Source organism: Meleagris gallopavo, chromosome 5 (genome assembly GCF_905368555.1).
Source record: "Meleagris gallopavo chromosome 5, MGAL_WU_HG_1.1, whole genome shotgun sequence".
NCBI lineage: Eukaryota > Metazoa > Chordata > Aves > Galliformes > Phasianidae > Meleagris > Meleagris gallopavo.
The window spans coordinates 17,287,179-17,308,857 of record NC_139408.1 but is presented as its reverse complement, the minus strand read 5'-3'; the positions used below and the strand labels follow the sequence as shown (position 1 = coordinate 17,308,857).

Sequence of the window (21,679 nt, the reverse complement as noted above, 5' to 3'; positions counted from 1 at the left end):
AAGAACTTCACATAAATTTCATACTTCTAGTATTTGATTCCTAAAGTAACTTGTGCAAGATGCTATGTCATTGAGCAGGGCCACCTAATGACTAGTTCTAGAAAAGAGAAGGAAATCAATCATCTTGAAAGTTTCTTGGTTTTAGTTTCAAAAAATAAGTCCCATGGGCTGAGTGAGCAGCTCAATAAAAAGCAAGCCACGTGCCCTACAATAGTATAGGTGCATCTTGGCAGAAATCCTCTACGGTATATTAAAAAGGAGAAAAAAACAAACACAAAACAAAATAAGAGGGACAGGGAAGAAATATTTGAGAGTAAATTAGTGAGGTAAGGTTAGAAGTGGGGAGGCAGTAAGCTGTGCAGGCTGAGCACAAGCTGTCCACCTCAGCCTTGTTCCCCAGGCAAGCTGTGTGCTGCCCAGCACCCCACAACACCTCAGCATTTAGTGCCCTTGCACTAATAAATCATACTAGAGCCAGAAGGCTGTTGTGTTAACCAGAACATGTCCCGTGGTATCTTTACTGTCACCCACCCCAAGGAATCTTCCTTATCACCCAAGTCCTAACCTTACTTCTGTCTCAAGCAGTGAACCAAAACTCTGAACAGATTTTTTTGTTACCCACCGGCCTTTGAAGAAAGCAACATAGAAGATGGGTGTGTAGGCGTTGACAAATTTCAGAAGAAAAGCCTTAAAGATCAGACGCTCTTCGAAATTCTTGTCAGTTTTTGGCACCTCTGGAACCAATGGGACACGTGTAAGAAACATTAAGAAACTGCCCTACCTGGAACATTACATGACCTAATAAATGTGAACTTTGGAAAGCATTTTCAGCCACCTTTTAAACAAAGAAAGGTAAAGTAAGACAGCCCTAAGGGAGGTCAGTGGTAAGACCTCTGGAATCCCACTGTTCAGCTGCATTCCAACAACTCCAGCATCTGGAGTTGCATCTGTCACATCTGGCTGACCTCCATGACAATCATTTGCAGGATGGACAAGAACTTAACTGAAAAGAAGTCTGGACCTTTCATCAGTCTTGCTTTTTGGAATTATTTTATTTTTCTGCCTTGTTTTTCTTTTCATTCACAGTTTTCCATTACTTGACATCTCTCATGGCAAATAAGCAAGAAAAAAGAAAGCAGTAACAGCGTGATAGAGAAGAGTCAAGGTCAAGAGTAGGTACAGGAATTTAGCTATATCTCTGTCACACATAACTGGATTAGCAATTAGACTTTAAAGCTGAATCCATCTAAGCTTTGGTATTTGTAAGTGATTGGTGAGAACTCAGGTCACCCACTCGAATTCCCTGGGTTTGCTCACTAGTTTGAAGTTAACCACGCAATCCATCCAGCACTCTCATTTGTAACTGCTCCAATAAAGACCACCTAAGGACTTGCACCTACCGATCTGAGTTAGCCACCTTGCTATGCAGCCATATACTTCATCCAGGAAAATGATGACAACCAAATTGATGATGACAGCGGTGGCAGTGACAGTGACCCTGACGCTGGACCGGCCCGATGGAGTTGCGCTGATTGCCAGTGCTGCTGCAGTGGAGATTCTGTATATTATGACTCCAAACACTATAGCGAATGTCAGCCCCACCTGCAAATAAGAGCAGCGCAGGCCCTTACAAAAGATTTAACTGTAAACACTTGGTGCGAGACCTAGTCATGGCCTTACAGATGATGTCTATGGGCCGTATCCCAACTCCAGAAATTGTGTTAAGGCTCCTAGTCACTGTAAGAACAGATCCACTTTTACTTATCATTTGATCATCAAAATCTCCAGAAACTTATCGACTAAGTCAGCCTGGTGTATTATACCTTTGGAAAGGACTTAAAAGCTTTTTATCCAACTGCCACTCTGTCTTGAATTATTATTTCCTTCAAAATTTGTTTTAAATGATGATGGCTTATTAACAAATGGAAAAAAAGAAAAAAAAAAGAAAAGAAATATGCCATTCTCTCCTTTTTGAGCACTTCCCAAGAGCACTCTCTTGGGAAGCTTTGTCCCATCAATCACAGTGGTAATCCCCTCCTCCATGCCTTCATTTTTCCTTTACCATGTTCAGATATACGTCTTTCTTTAGTGGAAAGAGTAGTACTTCCACTTCCAAGAGTAGTGCTAAAGTAGTACTTCAAGCACTTCAATTTCTGTAAAACTTTTTAAGTTACAAAAAACTAAAATGTTTGAACTTTTTTGCTGGGAAGAAGTTGTTGAGAACCACATTAATCTGATAAATGATTTCATTAGCATTCTTATCTCTTCTTTCTGATCACTCAGTAACATAAATTTCAGCCTTTGCCAAGTGATACTTACCATGAAGATAATGCCAACAAAATTGGTCAAGTAGGCTGGAAAACGATCCTTCCATGTCAGCTTCTCTTTATCCGTCTAAAATTTGGGGAGGGGAAAGGGTACATTTACTAAAGATAGATCATGTAATTTTGTGCATGTGACAAAAACACAGAGGGGAAACAAAGGCTAACAAATACACACCCAGTTAGCAGATGCAAAGACACAGTGTTTACAGTTACAATTCCACACAGGCAAATTGTTTACTATCTAGGTTCAAATTGCTCAAGCGCCTGCATTGCGGGTATAAATAAAACAGATTTTTCTGTGTACTTTTTGGAGGAAGCATGCAAATAGCCTGTCATAAACCATGATGTAAGATCTCTCCCACTGTTAAATATTTTATTTTCCTTTCCCTGGAAAAATCCTTCCTCTTCTTCCCTTCTCCATCCCCAGTCCGTATTTGCAGCTTTGCATTTACCCAACTGAAATACAGACTGTACCAAAAAGCTTCAGGATGAGCACACAGTTGACAGGGAAGTTCTTGCTCTGTGATGTGACCAACCTCAAATTGCTTCAATAGTAGCAAGTTTTAACTACGTGACCGTCCAGGTGGTATCTGATGGACCAGGCTACTGGGAGTTAAGATGCACGTGTGTAGTAGAGATAGTCTGCAGACTATCCTAAGTCCCATCAACCATCTATTGACCTTGCCACAGTGAATTTGGGGATGAAGATTTCATTTAGAGCAGCATTGCTCATCAAGTCTTTCCTGAACTTTCATGTCAGGAATTGTTTTTAAACACCAGAAAATAAACAACAACGTAGCATTAGAAAGGATGATGCATACATTTTAACGGACATAAAATTACTCAAAATTCTATTTTTATTCCATGCACGTTGTCTTATGGAAGTGCAAGCAACTTTCGCAACACACAGCCCATGCTCCACTGCAAAACATAACCTCAATCCAGCGCAGTACCCCTAAGGTTAGCCATGCAGTGCCATTCCGGATGCATAGAAACGGTGGCTAAAAGAGTGCTGAAGGAAACCAGGGGAGGAAGGGAAAGAAACCCAAAACTGAATGTGAATATTAAAAAAGAGTTCAACAGCCAAAAATAATTGATTTGTGTCTTCCATAATTACACATAATTTGAGCTTCCTCATAAGTTTGAATAAAAAGAACCAATTTCACCCCAGCCATGACTGTCTTAACTCTTTGTCTCCATTTGTTTGCTGCCTCTTCTGGAAAATACCGATGCTTCTGATGGCAATTAAAGGAAACAAAAAAGGATCGGGCAATATAGCATTACAAAGCACGCTAAATTCATCTCTATAGTCTCTACTAACTCTGTATACACTGCAGTTTAGCCACAAGTGAGCACTCTGTTTGTTTGCTCAATGCTTTGTGTTGCAGCCTAAGGTTAATTTAAAAAATAACAGCAAAACACAAAATTTTGTCCTAAATCTTGGGATAGGTCAAACTGTCCTGCAAAGAATTTCCCATTTTTAATTTAGGATTATGCCAGTCTTGTTCCTTTACGATGTGTAAAGGATGTCCAAAGTATTTTTCCTTTCAGAAGGATGTATGCAATTTTTTAATCAGTCTTCTTTTGAAAAAACGCGAGCAAGTTCTGGGGTGACATTAGATAGTTTTCCTTTAACAAAGTTTATGAGTTGACATTCAACTGTTGAATTTGAACCCGAACACTCTAGATCCCAATGAAAGATAATTACCAAGTCTTTCAGAAAAAAACTTCTTTTCTCACGTTTCCCAAATTAGCAACATCCATATTGAATGCAGCCCAAGAAGTTATAAATAGTCTGGTTAAAAAAAACCTCTCTCTTTATTGCTCAGCTTTCCTACTCTGATATTTTGAGGTTACGATTAATTGTCTGATTATCCTAATCTTCCACATTCAGGATCTGAATTCCTAATATACCAAAAGGAACAGCGAGTTGCATATTTCTGGTAGAATTCAACAAAATCTACATTCAAATGTTTATATAAGAAGGCAGCAATCTGAATTCTTTTTCTCCTGCTAGGGATTTAAATCAGGTATTCCACATTGCACGAGACAGCTTTCATGCTGTACCTCCTCCATTAACTAGAATGCATTGACATCAGCATACTGAAAAAGAGGTCCAGCAGTCCTTAAGCTGTTCAAAGGAACTGTACTGGCTGCGGGTGAGATGCACTCGAGGATGGCTGGCAGCACCGTATTCACATCAGTGTCAAGAGCAAGGTAAAAGCAAAAGTGAGCAATACCTTATCCGGTGAAATATAATGGAAGTTATGGTTTTAAAAGGCAGAAAGTTAATATCAAAGCTGGAATTGGGCAAGAAAACTGGTGTTAGTGCTCCCAATTAATGCTCTAGAAATATTTTTATTTACAAAACAGTCCCAAGATCTAAAGCACAATCAGATCCCAGCTCAGCAGCAGGACATTTATCTTCTAAGAGCAGTGTTAAAGCAGTGCCTTGCCTGACCTACACTATCAGTAAAAAGGCAAAAGCAGATGTTGGGGCTCCCAGGAGCTTCCCTAAGGCAGCCACAACAATGCCAAGGCTTCCCCACATAGCCAAAACCTCTGTATGAGAAGCACCAGATTTCAGCCCCGCAGGTTGACCTGCTTGCGGGAGGATGGATGCTTACAAGACAGTGAACCTCTCCTGAGGCACTTGTAATAGCATAGAGTAAGATGTTTTGTTCTATTTTTCTATTTTTAAGTTTTATTGGTTAGCCTAACAGGACAGCCCCTTCAATCAGACAAGATTTCTTAAACAACAATTCCATATCCAACCATACCACTGAAGGCATTTCTAGGCTTATTTGGGTCTTAAGTATGTGAGTACATATGTATGTCAGGGCTGAAAACATCTGGAATTTAAATGCTATCTACAGTGTCTCTGTTTTGTTTTTTATTCTTTGTTTTATTATTATTATTATCATTGTAACTTATTTCTATTCTTTTTCTCCTGGTTGAAGTCACTGCCTGCTATAAATGGCCTTTATCAAAGCTTTTTTTTATAGAATGAAAAAATTAATATTTTTACCATACCTCTTTATGTTTGTGTTCTTTCCTCAGTGATTTTTCTAAAACTTTTGCTTCGTATTCTGCTCTGGGATGAGCCTGTGAAATAAGTCATATTGAATAAAAAGCCAAGTCACCTGTTTTCGGCATCAGCTAAGCATGAACCATTCGCAGGTCAATTTCCCAATAACCTCCGTTTTGTAATTGAATTCTAATTCACTCAATACATTATCTCAATTGATAGTTCATTATACATTTATCAATATGTTAAATACTATATGATTTGCAGTTCTACAGCAGCAGATTGATTTGCAGTCATGATTTGCCTGTAGCCCTGTGTACATTATACTTAACTCTTAAGAGAACACAGGACGTCCTGCAGACAGGTTCAAACTGTGTAACATTATACTTGGATTTCAGTGACCTTTCCTTGTGATGACAATTAGATTTTGCATGCTAATATTGCATTCAGTGACTCTCAGTTCTTGAAGCAAACACTTATTTGCTGTAAATATGCAAAACTCATTGTTTTGGGATCCCAGAAAATTGTTATCTGGGGTCTTCCTGTAATCCTGTCTTGACAAAATCCACACAGCCATTGCAGGAGAGGGTGTAGGAAACACTCAGAAGTAAGAGACAGCCAAAAGATTCAGAAAGATTCATGGCTTCAGAATTGACAATAATTACGCATTCACAAAAGATGCAAAATTCACAAGTATGCATTGGATGGAAAACAGAATGGATCTGAAAAATGTCTGAGCAAGTGGAGAGGGGGAGGGTGTAAAGGAAAAGCAATCAGTGGGAGCTGTAAGGGAAATCTGATGCTCAAAAAAAGAAGAGGTGGAGATCAAAAGATGGCATTCATCAGTGGACATGTAATAAAAAAGGTAGGAGCAATTTTAAAAAAAAAATGTTTTCCAAACCTTGACTGCCTCCTTCAGGAAACCAGAAAAAAAAAAATAAAAAAAACCAACACACACACACACACAAAAAAAAAAAAAAAAAAAAAAAGAACAAGGGGGAAAAAATATTGATTACTGAACTGTTGCAGACTTATATTTTCACAATTACATGAAACAAACACAGGCGCACTGGATGGTAGATGCTAACACAAGATGCTAACATCAGTCCACTCATGTTCCACGCTATGTATTGACATTACTGTAGGTACTGTATGACATCGGTGTCCCTAAAAAACACTGGAAGATGAGACTCTTTGTATTTTAGTATCCACTTGCGACTCCAGCTCTTAGCGAGATACTAGCTTAAGTTTCATCAAAATCAGAAATAAGGAGGGACTCAAATTCCTTGCTAACCTCACAACTGTATTACCTAGAGTTGCCTATACAAAACAAAGGATAGACTGTATTTTATTAACAGCTGCTGCCTTTGGCCACACAAGGTTTTAGCCTGGTAGAGCTCTAAACTTGGACGTGAAGGAGATGGCTATCGGAAAGATACAGTTAATCCTTTCTACTTTCATGTGTGCTATCAGCAAGCTGCCAAAAATAAAAGGGCAGTATAGCATGCAGCAAATAAAGCCCCATATTCTCTCCCAGTCGAATAGGTATAATCTAGCAAAGTGCATGGTAGAGCGGCTGCTTGTATAGTGTGCCTAAATATATTAAGGAGGAGCTAAATATATTAAGAGGAGATAATTTAACAGAAATCTCTGGGGGTGAGGGAAGCAATAACTGCCCAAGGCTCACCCAGCTGCACAGCACCCTGTCAAATCTGCGAGGCTTTTGTTTCAGGGGAACAATATTTGTTGTGTATCTACTTAGGACAGCTTGTGATATGACAAGTGCAGCCGTGCTCCTTTTAGTAACAACAACAGCAATGAATCTGGACAGGCAGGAAGCAGGGCAGTGGCCCCATGCCAGCTGTATGCCCTGGCTGGGATGTTGTAGTGCACGGGGTGACACAGGGGACCCGTACCCCTGCATTGTGCCCGAGGCTATGGCAAGACTGGCACTGCTGTCACTGTGCTACGGTCAGGGCAAGCAGGTACTGTTTGTGAAGTGGCAAATTTAAAAACAAAACTGTGTAAGGCAGGTCCTAAGCTGAGCATTTTATCTCCTTTTCTCCAAGAAATTCACTGATTTTTAATACCCTTTCTTAAATTTACAGACCCCTCTTTTTCTCCTTTCACACTACTTAGCACATTTATCATAAACCTGACTAGGGATTTTGTTGTTGTTGTTGGCATACAAAATAAATACCCCTCAACATTTGCATATCTTCCAATGCCCCCAGTGCTGCAAGTACTTGTCTGACAGTACCTTCTTAACTATTTGTCAAGTTATGGCTTGATTTGCATCATTCAAGAGGAATATTCAGTGCCTTCTTTTTTTTTTTTTTTTTTTTTAAATACAATGCTGTATCTTTATCATTGTTTGATACATTCATTTCTGATTTACAGCAGTGCAAGCTGAACAAAGTTATGTGGTTGTTAGTACCCTGACAACAGCCAGGGAGTAATGCATGAGCCATATATTCCATGCATATGCTGCTAGGTGTGACCTGGCTGCACATTTATTAAAAAAAAAAAAACAACAACAAAACAAAACAAAAAAAACACCACCAACCAACTGTGATTTTGTGGCTATACAATTATGTTTCTATGGCAACAATACATACTAGTCATAGCCTTGCTATAAAAACATCATACGGTTCATGTATGGGATTTTCCTGTCTTTTAAGCACCCCACAGGCCAAGGTTTGGTGGCTCGGGGCACGGAAGGACTCGGAGCACCGCGGAGCAAGACAAAGAGTCAGAACAGAAGGGACAAACCTCCTCCTCTTCAAACCCAGTCAGGTCCCACCTGTAGTTGAGCCGCATCTGCTTTCTCTTCCAGTGTTCCATAAAGGTAGCAGCTGAAACAACAAGTTGACAGTTATTTTGGTGTTTTACAAAGGTTCAGGAGTCGTATCAGCCCTAGGTATGTGCCAGCAATCTGTGCTAGCAGCCAACTTTTCTGTCTGTGTAAGCTAAAATAAAGGACATTTACTATGCCCACATGACTTCATGCAGAATGATGCATACAGCTTTTAAGAGGTCTAAGAAAGTCAAACACCCAAAGTTATTTAAATATTTGCATGTGACTAATAATATCGCTGGTCTTCATCTGTACGTAATTCCATTTGTAAGTCCAAACAAATCTGTTCTTCATCTACACAAAATATGATTGATTTAACTAGTGTTGTACTGTTGGTATAATTGTTCACTCAAAGATATCAAAATAAAGCATTTGCGTATTCTAATTCCATCCATCTAGTCATCATAATAGTTACATTGGTTCTAATAATCATGCTCAAACCCAAATACTTATAATATTGTTAAAGCTGCAGATGAGCAGAGTGCTAAAGAAGCCTGTGATGATTTTGGGTTTTTTAATCATTAAAAACACTGAAATTTCGTTTTTTGACAAAGACAACTTCCAGAAAAGAAACATCACTAAAGCATTTCTTGAGTCACAGTGAAAAATCCCAGTCTATATCAGTCTCTCTGCCTCTGAGACTGAGTAAGTTCTCAGAGGACGTATTTAGATGCTGGGAATACACCAGCACTGTATGATAAATAAGCGATTATGAAAGAGCAAGACTATCCAGAAGTGGTGTTCCCAGGGGAGCTTCCCGCAGTGAGCATTAACAGATGTGCTCACAAACATTTGCCCTCTTGTTCAGGAAAAACAGAGGCAGGGAAAGGGCAAGAGAGCTGAACACAGAGAGGAGGACACCATCGTGTCCAGAACCCGGCTCTGCTCTTGGCACTTGTATTCCAAGAGTAACTTCAACCTGCCAACCTTTTGGCTGAGCCTCATCACTGTACTCATCCCATGTAACAGTCTCTTAAGAGAGCATGTCAGGGTCCCAGAGATCCCATCTCTTGCTGCTGGGGCTCCTGTCCTGCGGCCTGCAGTCTCCACCCACAGTGAGGAATATGGACAATGAATGACATGTTGTTCAATACTGCTACTAGGAGCTGTTTCGTGGCACTGCCTTACAAAGATGCAAAGTGAAAATACTGCATCTGAAATGCAGCCAGTTCATTTCAAAGCAGTGGGCGAATGTGCCAGGTATGCTGCAGTAGTTGAGCACAGCCACTCCACCACACACACCTCTGCATTTTTATACCTCATCTGGGCCCATCAGCATACACAGAGCTCAACGCTTCTCAGAGGTTATTATCCAAATGATCTTATCTAGATCCTCTGAGGTTTTCATGTCATTTAAGACCACAGCTTCATGCCTTTCGAAGTAGGCCAGTATCACTCAGCACCAGGTAAGCTTCCGGGCTGGCCAAGGAGTGCCTGCTTTTTTGGAGAACAAATAGCACTAGACCGAGGTTCATGCATAATGTTGAACCTGTGACAGGCATGGGTCAGTCCTGCAGCTGCTCAAACTCTCATGGAAGCAGAATTCTCCAGAACTCTGTAACATCGGCCCAGTGAACTGGTGGAGTCACCATCCCTGGAAGTGTTTAGGAAACATGGAGATGTGGCACTAAGGGACATGGTGGGGATGAGTTAACAGTTGGACTAGGTGATCTTTGTGGTCTTTCCAAATTTATCAATTCTACGAACAACATCAGAGAAAGACAGCCTGGCCAAGATGGCGCTTGTAGGAATTCCCTCAAACTTTGAGCAATTTCCTTGCCATGTTAAGGACATTTTGCTGCCTGAGCAGGTTAGATTCCATCTACCTCAGTTCTTCAACTGTACAGAAGCCTAATAAAACTCTTTTCAGGCAGAGGTGCTCATAAATGACACTGCAGAATGTACACATACTTACATACAGAGGGAATCAATTTCTCTTAATACCATTTCCTTAAGAAATAAATTTCTAGCTCCCTTTAGAAAAATTTTGAGAAATCTTTAAAAGTGAAGTTTAAAATAATGCAAATTCACAACCTTGTGGAAAACCTGATTTCAAATTCAAAATGACATTATTGAAACATTTTTTATATGATGGTCTACCAAAATCAAGTTTTACATTGACCTAAAAATAACTTGAGGAATTTCACATCCCACTCCAAAACTATTTCAGAGATTAAGCCTTATTTTGCACAGAGCACAAAAACTGGCTTCTTCCAACTGGCTTCTTCTGGGCCTTTGCCCCAGCAGGTAAAAAGTGCATGAAGGGATCCAGAGTTTCTTGCTAAGGAAAAGGAGGCAAACAGCCCTACTCTTTGGACAACAGAGCATTACGTGCCAATACCTGTGTGGGGATCACAATAACAGTAAGTGAAAGAGACCGAAACTGATACTTGACTCTCCACATGAGAACATCAATCTATTTAAAGCCTCTGACACGGCACCCAGCTTTGGGGTGTATCACGTTTCTCCCTGTGCACTATAAGGCCAGATGATCTTGAAGATCACAGGCACTCCTCCTTGTGGCGAGTTCAACCTCCCCAGGTCTCCAGCTTTTCCTTTGGACTTGCAGTGCTCCTGACTCCCCACTGCCCTTAAATTCCTCTGCAGGACAGCCCTTTTCCAAGGCAGTGAGCTCTCAGCATGAGTCCTTAGTTTACTGCAATTCAAATGAAGACATTGGTGAAGAAGACACTGCTCTAAGAGGAATTACACTGGCTTGTACAAAAATCAGTCCAGAGCAAACTTTTTGCACTTCTCTCACCAACACTGGGAGCCATTAGGCTGTCAAACTACACAGCTGAAGGTAGTGAAGCACATCCCTGTTCTCTGTAGCCTCTCTGTACAGGATTCTAGTTACAAGCATGGGCTTTGGACCGATAGTTCCCATTTATCTATCTAGACAGGTCCCCATTGCCTGGCACGAGGATGACCGTGGCTCATGTAGCCCTCTGTAACTACTCCCACAGAAAGTTTCACAATGCATTTAACTAAATTCTGCAGATGAGAAAAGAAAGGTTAAGTGACTTGCTCAAATACAGGGCCAGACGGCATCAGAAGAAGTACCTATTATGACACAATTCCCGGCTCATGGTCTGCATGCTTGATGTCTTCTTGCTGATAAACTTAATTGCATCTCGGAACACGCTCAGGAATCAATCTTGGTTTGTCCAGAGACGCTAAAGGCCATTACACTTCCCCATGGAGCCCTCCCCTCAACCCCAAAGTACATCAATACATTTCTTCTGTAATGCTCTAAAGTGGAAGCTGGCTTTGCAAATAGATTTTTTTGGCAAGCTATGCAATCTCATTAATGAAATTTTGACATACCATGCTGCAGTTTTATGACAGATGCTTAACAATTTCATTTGATATTCATCTTGAGCAACTTCTTGAATTTTAGCTTTCAGTCCAGAATATAAATTTGGGAGTGGCAGTTTCATGGCGGGGGCGGAGGGGGGAGAAAGAAAAGTCCTTTATATAATTAACTGAGTATAAATATACTGCTTTATCTCTTCTGCTTCTTCCTGTTATATCTTAAATAATTAAAAACTTAACATCAAGGCATATATCTTCTTACCCCAGAGAGCCATGAAGACTGAGAAGAAGACAGTTGCAGGGTTATCAAACAGATGACTTGCACGAGCAGTCGCACAAGCGGAGCTCATCTTCCAGTAACTGCATGTTCTGTCACACAAGGGACACATGGTGATATTGTTTCTCTGGTCACACATTTCCATACTGCAAAGAAGCAATACAACATGTGAAAGGCAATGTCAGTATGGCTCAACATCCAAGCTCTGACAGTCATTTCTGATGGGCCACTCTCCTCGGTGCAATATCTGTTTCTGATCTGAAGGACCACCAAACGCTACTCTTGTAGTCCTTCCCTCTCTTGGCCTAGTCAGCAACTTCATCCATAACCCATGCTAACAGAGGGGCTGAAATAGAAGATGCAAAAGACTCTATGCTTTTACAGAATATTATTGTTAAAAAAAAACAAAAAAACAAAAAACAACAACTTATTTTAAAATACTAACCATAGCAACAGATAAAGTACAAGGGAAATACTGAGGATCAACAAACTGGAGTTCAACAAATTTAATTTCTCTGTACTCCATCTGCAGACGACCAATAGTAACGTTTTTGACTTTCTTCCACTATTGGAAGCAGTATAAAGCAATCTTAACAAAAAAAAAAAAAAAAGAAATCTATTTTCTGATATCCATTAATCTGCTTTGTTAATCACTGCTCTTGGTTGTTGTACAAACTATGTAATTTTCATCTACAGCTGATGATGCACACAGGGCAAATAATGCAAAATCATAGGGCTTTATAATTATTGTAATAACAAAACGTACTGAAATTTAAAAATAGTGGGACATCACAACTTTGTTAATCTGACTGCAATTGCTTAGTTTAGACATACATATTCTTGATTTATCTTCATGTCACACAATACGCTTTTCAGCATTTTAAGAAGGGAGCACTAAAACCTATCATCAGCAGCCTTTTGTTAGTTTCATATAATGATCTGCATTAGAAAATAAAAACCCACACCTGAGCAACCAGCCAAGAATTAATTTTAGTACATCAGCACAGCTCAACAAAGTAACATTAACAATAACTGCTAATGATCTTAAGACGTGCTGCAGTTCTGGTGCCCACACTCGGCCCTTGGTAGATCTCCACCACTTACAGGAACAAGAACTGTGGGACTGCAGTCTCCCCCATCCCATGGAGCTCATCCACCCCCTTCACACAGCTCCCAAAGGATGGAACATGCAGAATGTGAAGAGGAACATGGACAGAGAGCACTCACTGCACTCTGACCAGCGCCAGTTGGCAGCCAGACCTGGGAATGCCATGGCACACAGACAGGGCACTGCAGGAGGCACGAGGAAAAGCCCAAGAAATGGGAGCCACAGTTTTCAGCTGTGCTTGCTTTAGTGACAGAGCATCTACACAGGTAACATTTTATTTTGAGATTCTAATTGCCTCAAATAATAGAAACATCTGTTGTATATTTTTTTTAATTTGCTTTTACCTCGGTATGTTCTCATCCACAGTTGCACAGCCATATAGGAAAACAATAATCCCTACAATGGAAGCTGGAATAAGCATTTGTGTATAAACTCCCAGCCAGGCAAAATATAGTCCAATCTTCTCTCCAAAGTATTTTCTGAAAAACATTAAAGATTTTTAAAAAGAGAGAGGAAAAAATGTTTCCTATTTCTTAAAATATAACATGGCTAAAATTATGAATCACAGCTGGATTAAGCATGGAGAAAGTAAGATCCAATGACCTGTGGGAATGTTTTCCTCAGAGGACTCTCTTTCTCATGCATGGAGTTAATCCAGTGATGCAGGCACCATGAAAGCCAGTTAGTCCAACTGAACATTGTTTTCCTGTGTTTGTGCTCTGTAAGTTGATATCTCTAGATGGTCTGAGAGCTATTCCTCTTACCAAAGCCCCTCATTTTCTGTAACACAGGTACTCCAGAGAGTCTCTGCTCTTAGCAAAAGTGAATGAAACACACAGAAAGCACTGAAACCCCACACAAACCTCCTCCCTGCCCACCCTAGCTCCCCTGGCTTCCACCGTGCTGGCTGGAGATGTATATGTGGGACTCCTACTTGGCACACAGATGCAAACATACACAGCTGCCTGTCCTTGGGAGCGTTATGGGGTGGCTCCACAGGACCCAAGCACTGCAGGGCACTGGCAGGCATGGCTGCAGTGCAATAATGTGCCCTCAGGGGTGGCTCTCACCTCACCAGATCAATGGGCTGGTACTTATAGAAGACTCCATAGCTTGCCCACTCCTCACACAGGAGCTGTAAAAGAGAAAGGAAGATGAAAGCTGAATCCCAACATGCAGGGCAGATTTCTCTTTTGCAGTGCTCATGCTTTGTGGTTTCAACACATAACTCAGATCTGCCAATATACATGGTCTGCATTAAGTATTAAAAGCAAATTTGATGATCTGGCTTGCTATAATGCAGTGATGAATTCTAGTACATTAAAAGGCTCTTCAGCAATGGGATTGATGGATAACTACAGCAGAGATGAGGAGAGCAGTCCTGATTTTATGACCCGCAGAAGGAATTTAGCAGAACATATAGGAAAGATGAACATGCTTTGAGTTAACTAGACAGAGAAAACAAGCATAAGTGGGTTTGTTTCCACTGCACAAATACTCAGTGTTCATCAAGAGGAGCTGTGCAGAGCTGCCTTGAAGCCCACATTTAGGAGATGTCAGCTTTAAACTACAAGTACGTGATGATTTCCACTCATCCTTTCGGTTAGGATACAGGCCAAGAAGAACAATGATCCCTATTAATGATTTATAAAATTGAATCTCTCATAAAAACAAGCTCCTCTGAGACCTTCAACTTCTCTTTTACTTTGTAAAATATATCAGCAGTGCTTCTCTGATCTAATTTTTAGTTCAGCTAACAGATTGAACAAGAAATCAATGTGTCTAATAAACACTGGATAAAAAGAACTGTTCTCACTGGCTACCTGTACCATCCTGCTTCTCCTGGGATGAGGGAACCAGCCTGTCTACACATGCTTTAGAATTCATGCCTTTCTTTTCAGCTTGTCTCCTGGGTTTAACCCAGTTATAAGAGATAGGGAATACATTACTGAACAAATAACTAATATTTCAAGGAGATAATCTGTTGGTCATTTCTGAAACCACTTCCCAGGCGAGAAGCCCAAGCAGGACGCCACTGCTCAAGTCTGTAGGCTCTATGCCTGTGGCAGGAGAAGCCTGGCAAATGCAGCCACGCTCCTTGAAGCAATGCAGGCCGAGCAGGTTGGCACTACCCTACCTCAAGCATCATACTGCAGAACCAACAGGGTTTCCAGAGCAGTTAGCAATTCTGCCAAATCATTGGTCAGATCTTCCAAGTTGAACTGCTCCATTGTGCTTTTGAATCACTCAAAAATACGACTTTCCTTCCATGGAAATGTGATGTCAAAAATAAAAGTGGACTATGGATTTTCCCCTCTTTCCTGAAAATAATTCATCTTTACTAGTTTCCTTACAACCATAAGGGCAGAAAGTGAAACCTGAAAGGCAGGTTTTTATTAAACATCAGCATTCTTGCATATGTGATTTTCATTCTACTGCAGGTTTCTTTCAACCATTTTCCCAAGAGTTTCAGCTCTGCTGCCTGTGCTTGGGAAACATGCAATGATTTGGACGATTCAACATTCACGTGAACCAGCTTAAATTTCTTTTTTTTTTTTAATTCCTTTTAATAGGATAAGTTAGTGCTGGAAATGAAATGATTCCTCAGTAAGCTCATCTGGCCAAGCCTATCAGGAAACACTAAATGAAGAAGATTTCGCATCAGTGTCATTTTTCACTTTTGTATGCTGCTTCAAACCAAGTTTGCAGTTAAAGTACAAATGAATTATCTCATTTATCTTGACATTTATCAGCTTGATATTCAAAGCATAGCTTCAAAGACATGATTATAGAAGATCAGTGAGCTATCCCTAAATATTTACTTCATTTCTATGTCTCAAATTTAATTTTGTTGTAAAAAAGGCACAGCCTGGCCTAGCACCGGATTAGATTAAAGAAAGCTTCAAGAAACCAGAAGAGATGTGCCAAAGCACACCAAGAGATTATTTGAAGGAATTAGAAGCCAAAAGCCAAGGTAAACATTTCAAAACAGACAGTGTACTTGTGAAATAAGTGCATTTGTGAGGTTAGTAGTAAAGACGGTAATCCAGCTGATTTACAAAACATGGACTTTCATCCATGTTTCATCATTTTTGAAGGGTGTATTGCTCAATGATGAAATGATAAGCACATGGTATTTTTAACACAAATCAATGGGGAGGAGAAGGGGTTGGAAATCAACAGTAGCTGTCTCCTGATGACTCATTTGCATGTTAGGCCCAGCAAACCTCTAATTTTGGATACCTATTTTCATAAGGCCAACACTGAGGGTTTGAACCCACTTCTCCTACACCCTGAACCATGCTTTTCCTCATGGAAACGTGGCTGTGAAACAAGTTGGAAAGTAAAGGCAGGTGCTGGTAGTCTAGGAGCCCAAGGTACGTGGCAATCAAATTCATTAACTCCTCTCATGAAGCAGAGAGTTCAGGAGCAGCCCTAAGCTCTCTTTTGACACACTGCTAGTGAGCTAATGTGCTCTAAAGGAGCATGGTCACCAGTGTGCAGAAATTCCACTCCAAATTTAAGAAACTGACATTTCTGCAAAGTGTGGGGAAATTTGCATTTTCTGATGAGAAGTATTCCCTCAGAATGATTACTAATCAGATGGTTTTTTCAGTATACATACACTAAAAACAATTTAAACTGCAGACTTATGCAGAAAATGATACAGTAATCAGTATACATCCATAGAACCACCTCTGGATGTGCTTGACATTAAAGCTTAAATGGAAATAAAAATTGAGTGTTTGTGAGGAATGAGCGAGTCTTTATCCTTCCCATTAGCTGACATGCCCACCTTTTGGGTCTGATTCTAACCCCATGTTCCAGAGTAGCAGCACATTAATCCACAGAGACTGCAATGCATTTTGCATGGTTGGCTGTGGCACAAAGCAGGGTTTGTGCTGGGTATGGATATCTGAAGATAGTTGAGCATATTCTCACTGGTGCAGACCTGAAGTTACAGCACCCTAACTTTAGGTGTTGTGCCTAAATGCTCTCAGTACTTGCTAATGTGGTAAGAAGTGCACTGTAACTAAGCTGTACATAGCCATACTGAGCTCCACATGAAGGCAAACTGAAGTGTTAGAAAGTATTCACATACTTCTACTGCATGGCATATTTGTGATATGGTGTGTGAAATCTTGGCAGTACCCAGATTCCAGCAGGTAACTTCAGGCTGGGACTTTCGTAAGTCTGTTAACCCCCTTACATCCACTTACTTTTCTGTCATTGGGTTCGACGTTTTCACCTTCATAGTCACCCTTTAAAGAAAGAAAACTCATGTCATTCAGTGAGTCACGCCCAGAGCTGCTATGCCTCCTGCACGCCCATGGATCCCTCTTGCTTAATGCATCAAAACCAGAAAAGCAATCTGTAAAATAATGCTGCATTTTAGGAGTTCATTTGTCATAGCACACTTTGTCTCTTGTCATCGGGCACATTAAGAAAGAGTAATGGTGTCCATCACTGGGGAAAAAGAAATGAATAAGTGATAAAGGTGGCCTAAAAATGTCAAGGGAAAGGATGCAGTATTTCCGTGGTGTCTGGGGTTCACCTCAGGCCACTTGACAGAGGAGAGAGCAGCTGAGAGAGCTGATCTGTACCCAAAGTCTCCAAACATTCAGGGCTGATTAGATCTGTGGAGCTATTTTTAAGTATGATAAAGGAGTAAATGAAGACAATAAATAAATTACTTAAAACAGAGCCTATCAGCAGTTATCTAAAGAAGTGGGGCCAGTACATGAAGAGAAGTTTATTTAACTGTTCTGGATTTCTAAGTGATATCACTGTAGCTTACGAGTGCCTGATGTTCACGATAAGTATCAGGCAGGCAACAGGCCTGTTGTGATTGCTGTTACCCGGAGATAAAACACTGGAGACACAGCAAACAGGACAGAAAACTAAGACAGCATGCTTCATTCACACGTTCCCCATGGGGCAGCCTGCACTGGGCTTGGCACTCTCTGGACACTTACGCAGCCAGCCCATCATGAGCAGTATTTCTGTAATGTCCTCTTGACATCCACTAGGCCTTTTTGCAAGGCTGGCTGAGGGTGTGTTTGACAGTTCTAGCCATGCCATGAACTTCCAAGGGAAGGTGTCACCAGCACCCAGCTGCTGTGTGCCTCTGCCTCACAGAATCACAGAACGGTTGGGGTTAGAGGGGACCTCTGCATCCATCTGGTCCAACCCCTGCTCCAGCAGGGATACCCAGAGCAGAGTGCCCAGGACTATGTCCATGCAGTTTCTGAAGATCTCTCAGGAGGGTCTATAACCTCTCTGAGAAACCTACATCATCACACAGCCAACACAGAAGTGCTGTCTGATGGTCAAAGAGAACCTCCTGTGCCCTAGTTTGTGCCCACTGGGCAACAATGAGCAGAGCTTGGCTCAATCATTTATGCAGCCTTCCTTTGGGTATTTTTACATGTTTATGAGATCCCCCGAGCCTCCTCTGCTCCAGGCTGAGCAGTCTTAGCTCTCTCAACCTCTTCTCAAAGGAGAGGTGCTTCAGTCCCTTAACCACTTTGACAGCCATCCATTGAGCTCTTCCCATCACGTTTAGGTTTGACATCACTCACCTCGACAGTATGAGGATCTCCAGCTCATGAATAAGCACCACCTAAATTCCCCACCCCTCCCAATCCTCTATATCCCAGTGAACATTATGGCTTAACACACTTTAACACCTCATGAAAGACATCACTTAGGATCATCAGAGGTAGGACAGACGGGGGAAATTCATTAATAGTGAGCACAGTGATGGAAACAGCCTGCAGAAATGACTATAGTCATCACACAAGCAAGCAGGAAGTTGTGTTCCCGAGCACCAATGTTTGGGATGATGCCATTAATGTATAACATATTAAAAACTGCTTGGTATCAGACAGTAGATATGGAAAATACATTCCAAGATCACTTACATCATGCAAAGGATATGCAGCACTGTAAACTCCATTGGCAAGCAGGCTGGTGATCCCTTGAAAAATAAAGGCATAACAGTTATTTACAATTTTGAGGCTAGACAGTTCCACTTCATCATGCTTCCTGGAGGTTTCCCTCAAAATAACAGCCATTTGGTCAGCTAATGATTTTTCTGCCATCTCATTCCTTTCCACGTGCTTTCATTTTTAATCATATAGGTTATTAAACATGACTCATTTTATGAAATGGAAAACTGCAGAGAGCAAGAAGAAGTCATATATATTTGAGAATCGAGAATTAGAAGCCAATGACTTGAAATTAGTCATTATAATAAATTACATTTTCTGAAAAGTCAGTTTGATTTAAGGGCAAGCCTGCAGATTTGAAAGCATGTAGCAGAAGGTTTGATCACAAAAAGAACATGGTTGCAATTGATGGTATAAAGGAACACACATACACAGTCACCATACACACAGAGCTTTGAATTTAGATTTCAGATTGATTAGAGAAATTGTAGGGAAAGCCTTTGCAAAGACCTTGGCGTAATACTTACCATATTTACCACATTTTCGTCTTTTATTTAAAAGGGCAGTTTCCTTCTTTCTTCCCTCTCCTTTCCCTGTTTACACATCCGTTTATTAGTTAGATGCATGAGCCTAAAAGCAGTTAATGCTTCATCTACAAAATGCATGGGGCACAAGGGGCAGGTTCTTGCCTCCCACAGGTCACTTGGCCAAACCAAGGCCCCCGAGGGTGCACACAGCCTCTCACACCCTGCTGCCATTCATACAGCTGCTGCCAGTGATGGAGGGGTGCCCACATCTGAGCGTGCCATGTTATTCATGAAGTTATGTCTGGTGATTCAACCAACTGGTCTTGGCTGTGGAACCAGAGCTACTTCGGGTCAGTTGGCACAAAGCCAAGCAGTTCTCTTTGTGCAAGGCTAAAAAAAAACAACCTATGGCACTGGGGAGAATTCAAAAGAACTCAAAAATTAATAAAAAAAAAAAAAAAGAGTGGAAAAATTACGTGCTATAGCATGCTCCCTGCTGACCATCCACTCATTGCTACCCAGTGTGGGACAGCGAGCGTGAACCAGGAAGCAATCACTTCAGGTTCAGGAGCTATTTTTGATTGCTCTTGAAGTAAGAGTTTTTCAAGTTCAATAATACAATCACACTAGCTGGAGAAACTGCTCCAGGAGCATTTAGTATCCTGTAGTATCATTATTTTCCAAGTCATATTTAAAATTATGCAGGGCAATAAGTTGCCTGCAAATGTTTCCACACTTCTAGCACAAACAACTAGGGAACAGAAAAATTATCCTTTTAGGGCAGTGCTACCAAAGAGCTACATAATACCCTTCCACATACCAGCATTTAACAGTTATGATAGGTTCACATTTTCACAAATTTGCAAAATGAGTAACAAAGAGTGCAGTGTTCGCTGTGCTGCTGCCCTTTTCCAGCTGGACAAAAGTGTTGCAGCACTATCTGTGTTTGCTCAAATCCATCTGCAACCTTTGCTGGGTTTTAACCCAGCATTCCAGCGCTGTAACACAAAGAACTCGATTGAGTTATGCTGATTATATCCTCGGATGTGCGGGCCTAATGACATTTTTATTGGGTATACTTTGTGACCTTACCAGCCTATTGAATAAGAACAATCCAGGAATCCTAACACTTTACCTTCTTTTAGCCTCTGCCCTATTCAGCTAATCTCTAACCAGTTTCCCATTTTTGGATTGAAAAAAATAAAAAATAATCAAGCGAGCAACCAACTCTAAGGCAAGAACTCAAACTACACGGTCCTCTCCTTCAAGAGTGCACGTCCATAACTTCCAGTGAAAATGATCTGGCATCAGACTCAAAAAAAGGGTCCTGAAAGTCAGAGATTAACTTGGATTTTCCATGCTACAGGGAAATAGAACTTCTGTTAATATTGGCTGAACCCCAAGAAAATTTAGTGTATACGAGGACTCAACAATTGTACATTGTATGTTGTTACTTCAACAGAAAAATCCAAGCATGGTAATTGTTTCTCGTATAATTGTTCTTTATTATTTGATGGATTTCTAAGCAGCTGATGGGTCAATATTGAACAGAACTACCTGTAATTCAAGTTCCCATTGTTTTACTTAGCTGCTTGTAGGTAAATAAATGCTATAACAGACTTCAACAGTTATCAAATACCTTCTCCCACGTTCATGCATTTTTTCTTCATCCAAATATGTTTTTATTTGTCATCTGCTAATATGACAGGATATGAGAGAATACAGTCTTCCATCTTATATAATTTGGTTTACCACTGTTACCTTTGATCCCCCAGACAGCTATCTACTACTTCTGCCTCACAGTGTTTGAATTCACATTTACCCACATTAGGAATTTATTTCTTAAGGACACCAGATTTAGGTGAAATCCTAAAAACCACTGGCTGAGGCAGCATGAACTTTACCCACACTTGCCGTGAGGGCCAAGGGAAGGGCTGGCCTCAGGTTAAACTCACTTCCACTCATAACAGTGATTTGGGCAGTCACCATTCCACTCAAGTTCTTGCAAAGGGAATGCAGTGGCCCATAGGTTTCAGGGCAGTTATGGAAGTGCATGGTAATGCTCCCATCCACTACCACGAGTGATAAACTGAACGGCTGCAGAACTTGTGTCACTCTAGATCACCTTCCAGCCCTGCCATAAAGGTCATAACTAACATACGAAGGGCCTACATGCTCATGTCTCATTTAGAGTTGAATCTATAGATTTACATTTGAAAAAAATTCCAAATAGCTACAGTAATTATATTTCCAAATAAAACACTTAAATCCACATACATCAAATCAGGGAGC

The 21,679-nt window shown here is 40.8% G+C and overlaps 1 protein-coding gene across 6 annotated transcripts in view; it reads right to left on the bottom strand.

Annotated features, from left to right (window-relative positions):
• Positions 1-21,679, bottom strand: part of ANO1 (anoctamin 1) — a 72,854-nt gene that overhangs the window by 10,906 nt on the left and 40,269 nt on the right. For 3 of the 6 annotated variants that reach the window (XM_085224510.1, XM_085224507.1, XM_085224511.1), the window contains exons 8-19: positions 19,388-19,453; positions 18,834-18,889; positions 17,130-17,171; positions 13,980-14,044; positions 13,254-13,388; positions 11,787-11,947; positions 8,125-8,207; positions 6,254-6,265; positions 5,358-5,429; positions 2,320-2,394; positions 1,401-1,602; positions 623-734 (exon numbers count right to left, since the gene is read on the bottom strand). In XM_085224510.1, the coding sequence (XP_085080636.1) occupies positions 623-734; positions 1,401-1,602; positions 2,320-2,394; positions 5,358-5,429; positions 6,254-6,265; positions 8,125-8,207; positions 11,787-11,947; positions 13,254-13,388; positions 13,980-14,044; positions 17,130-17,171; positions 18,834-18,889; positions 19,388-19,453 (1,081 nt within the window). The remainder of the gene's footprint in view (positions 1-622; positions 735-1,400; positions 1,603-2,319; positions 2,395-5,357; positions 5,430-6,253; positions 6,266-8,124; positions 8,208-11,786; positions 11,948-13,253; positions 13,389-13,979; positions 14,045-17,129; positions 17,172-18,833; positions 18,890-19,387; positions 19,454-21,679) is intronic. The other 3 variants (XM_019615483.3, XM_085224508.1, XM_085224509.1) reach the window with 3 other exon arrangements.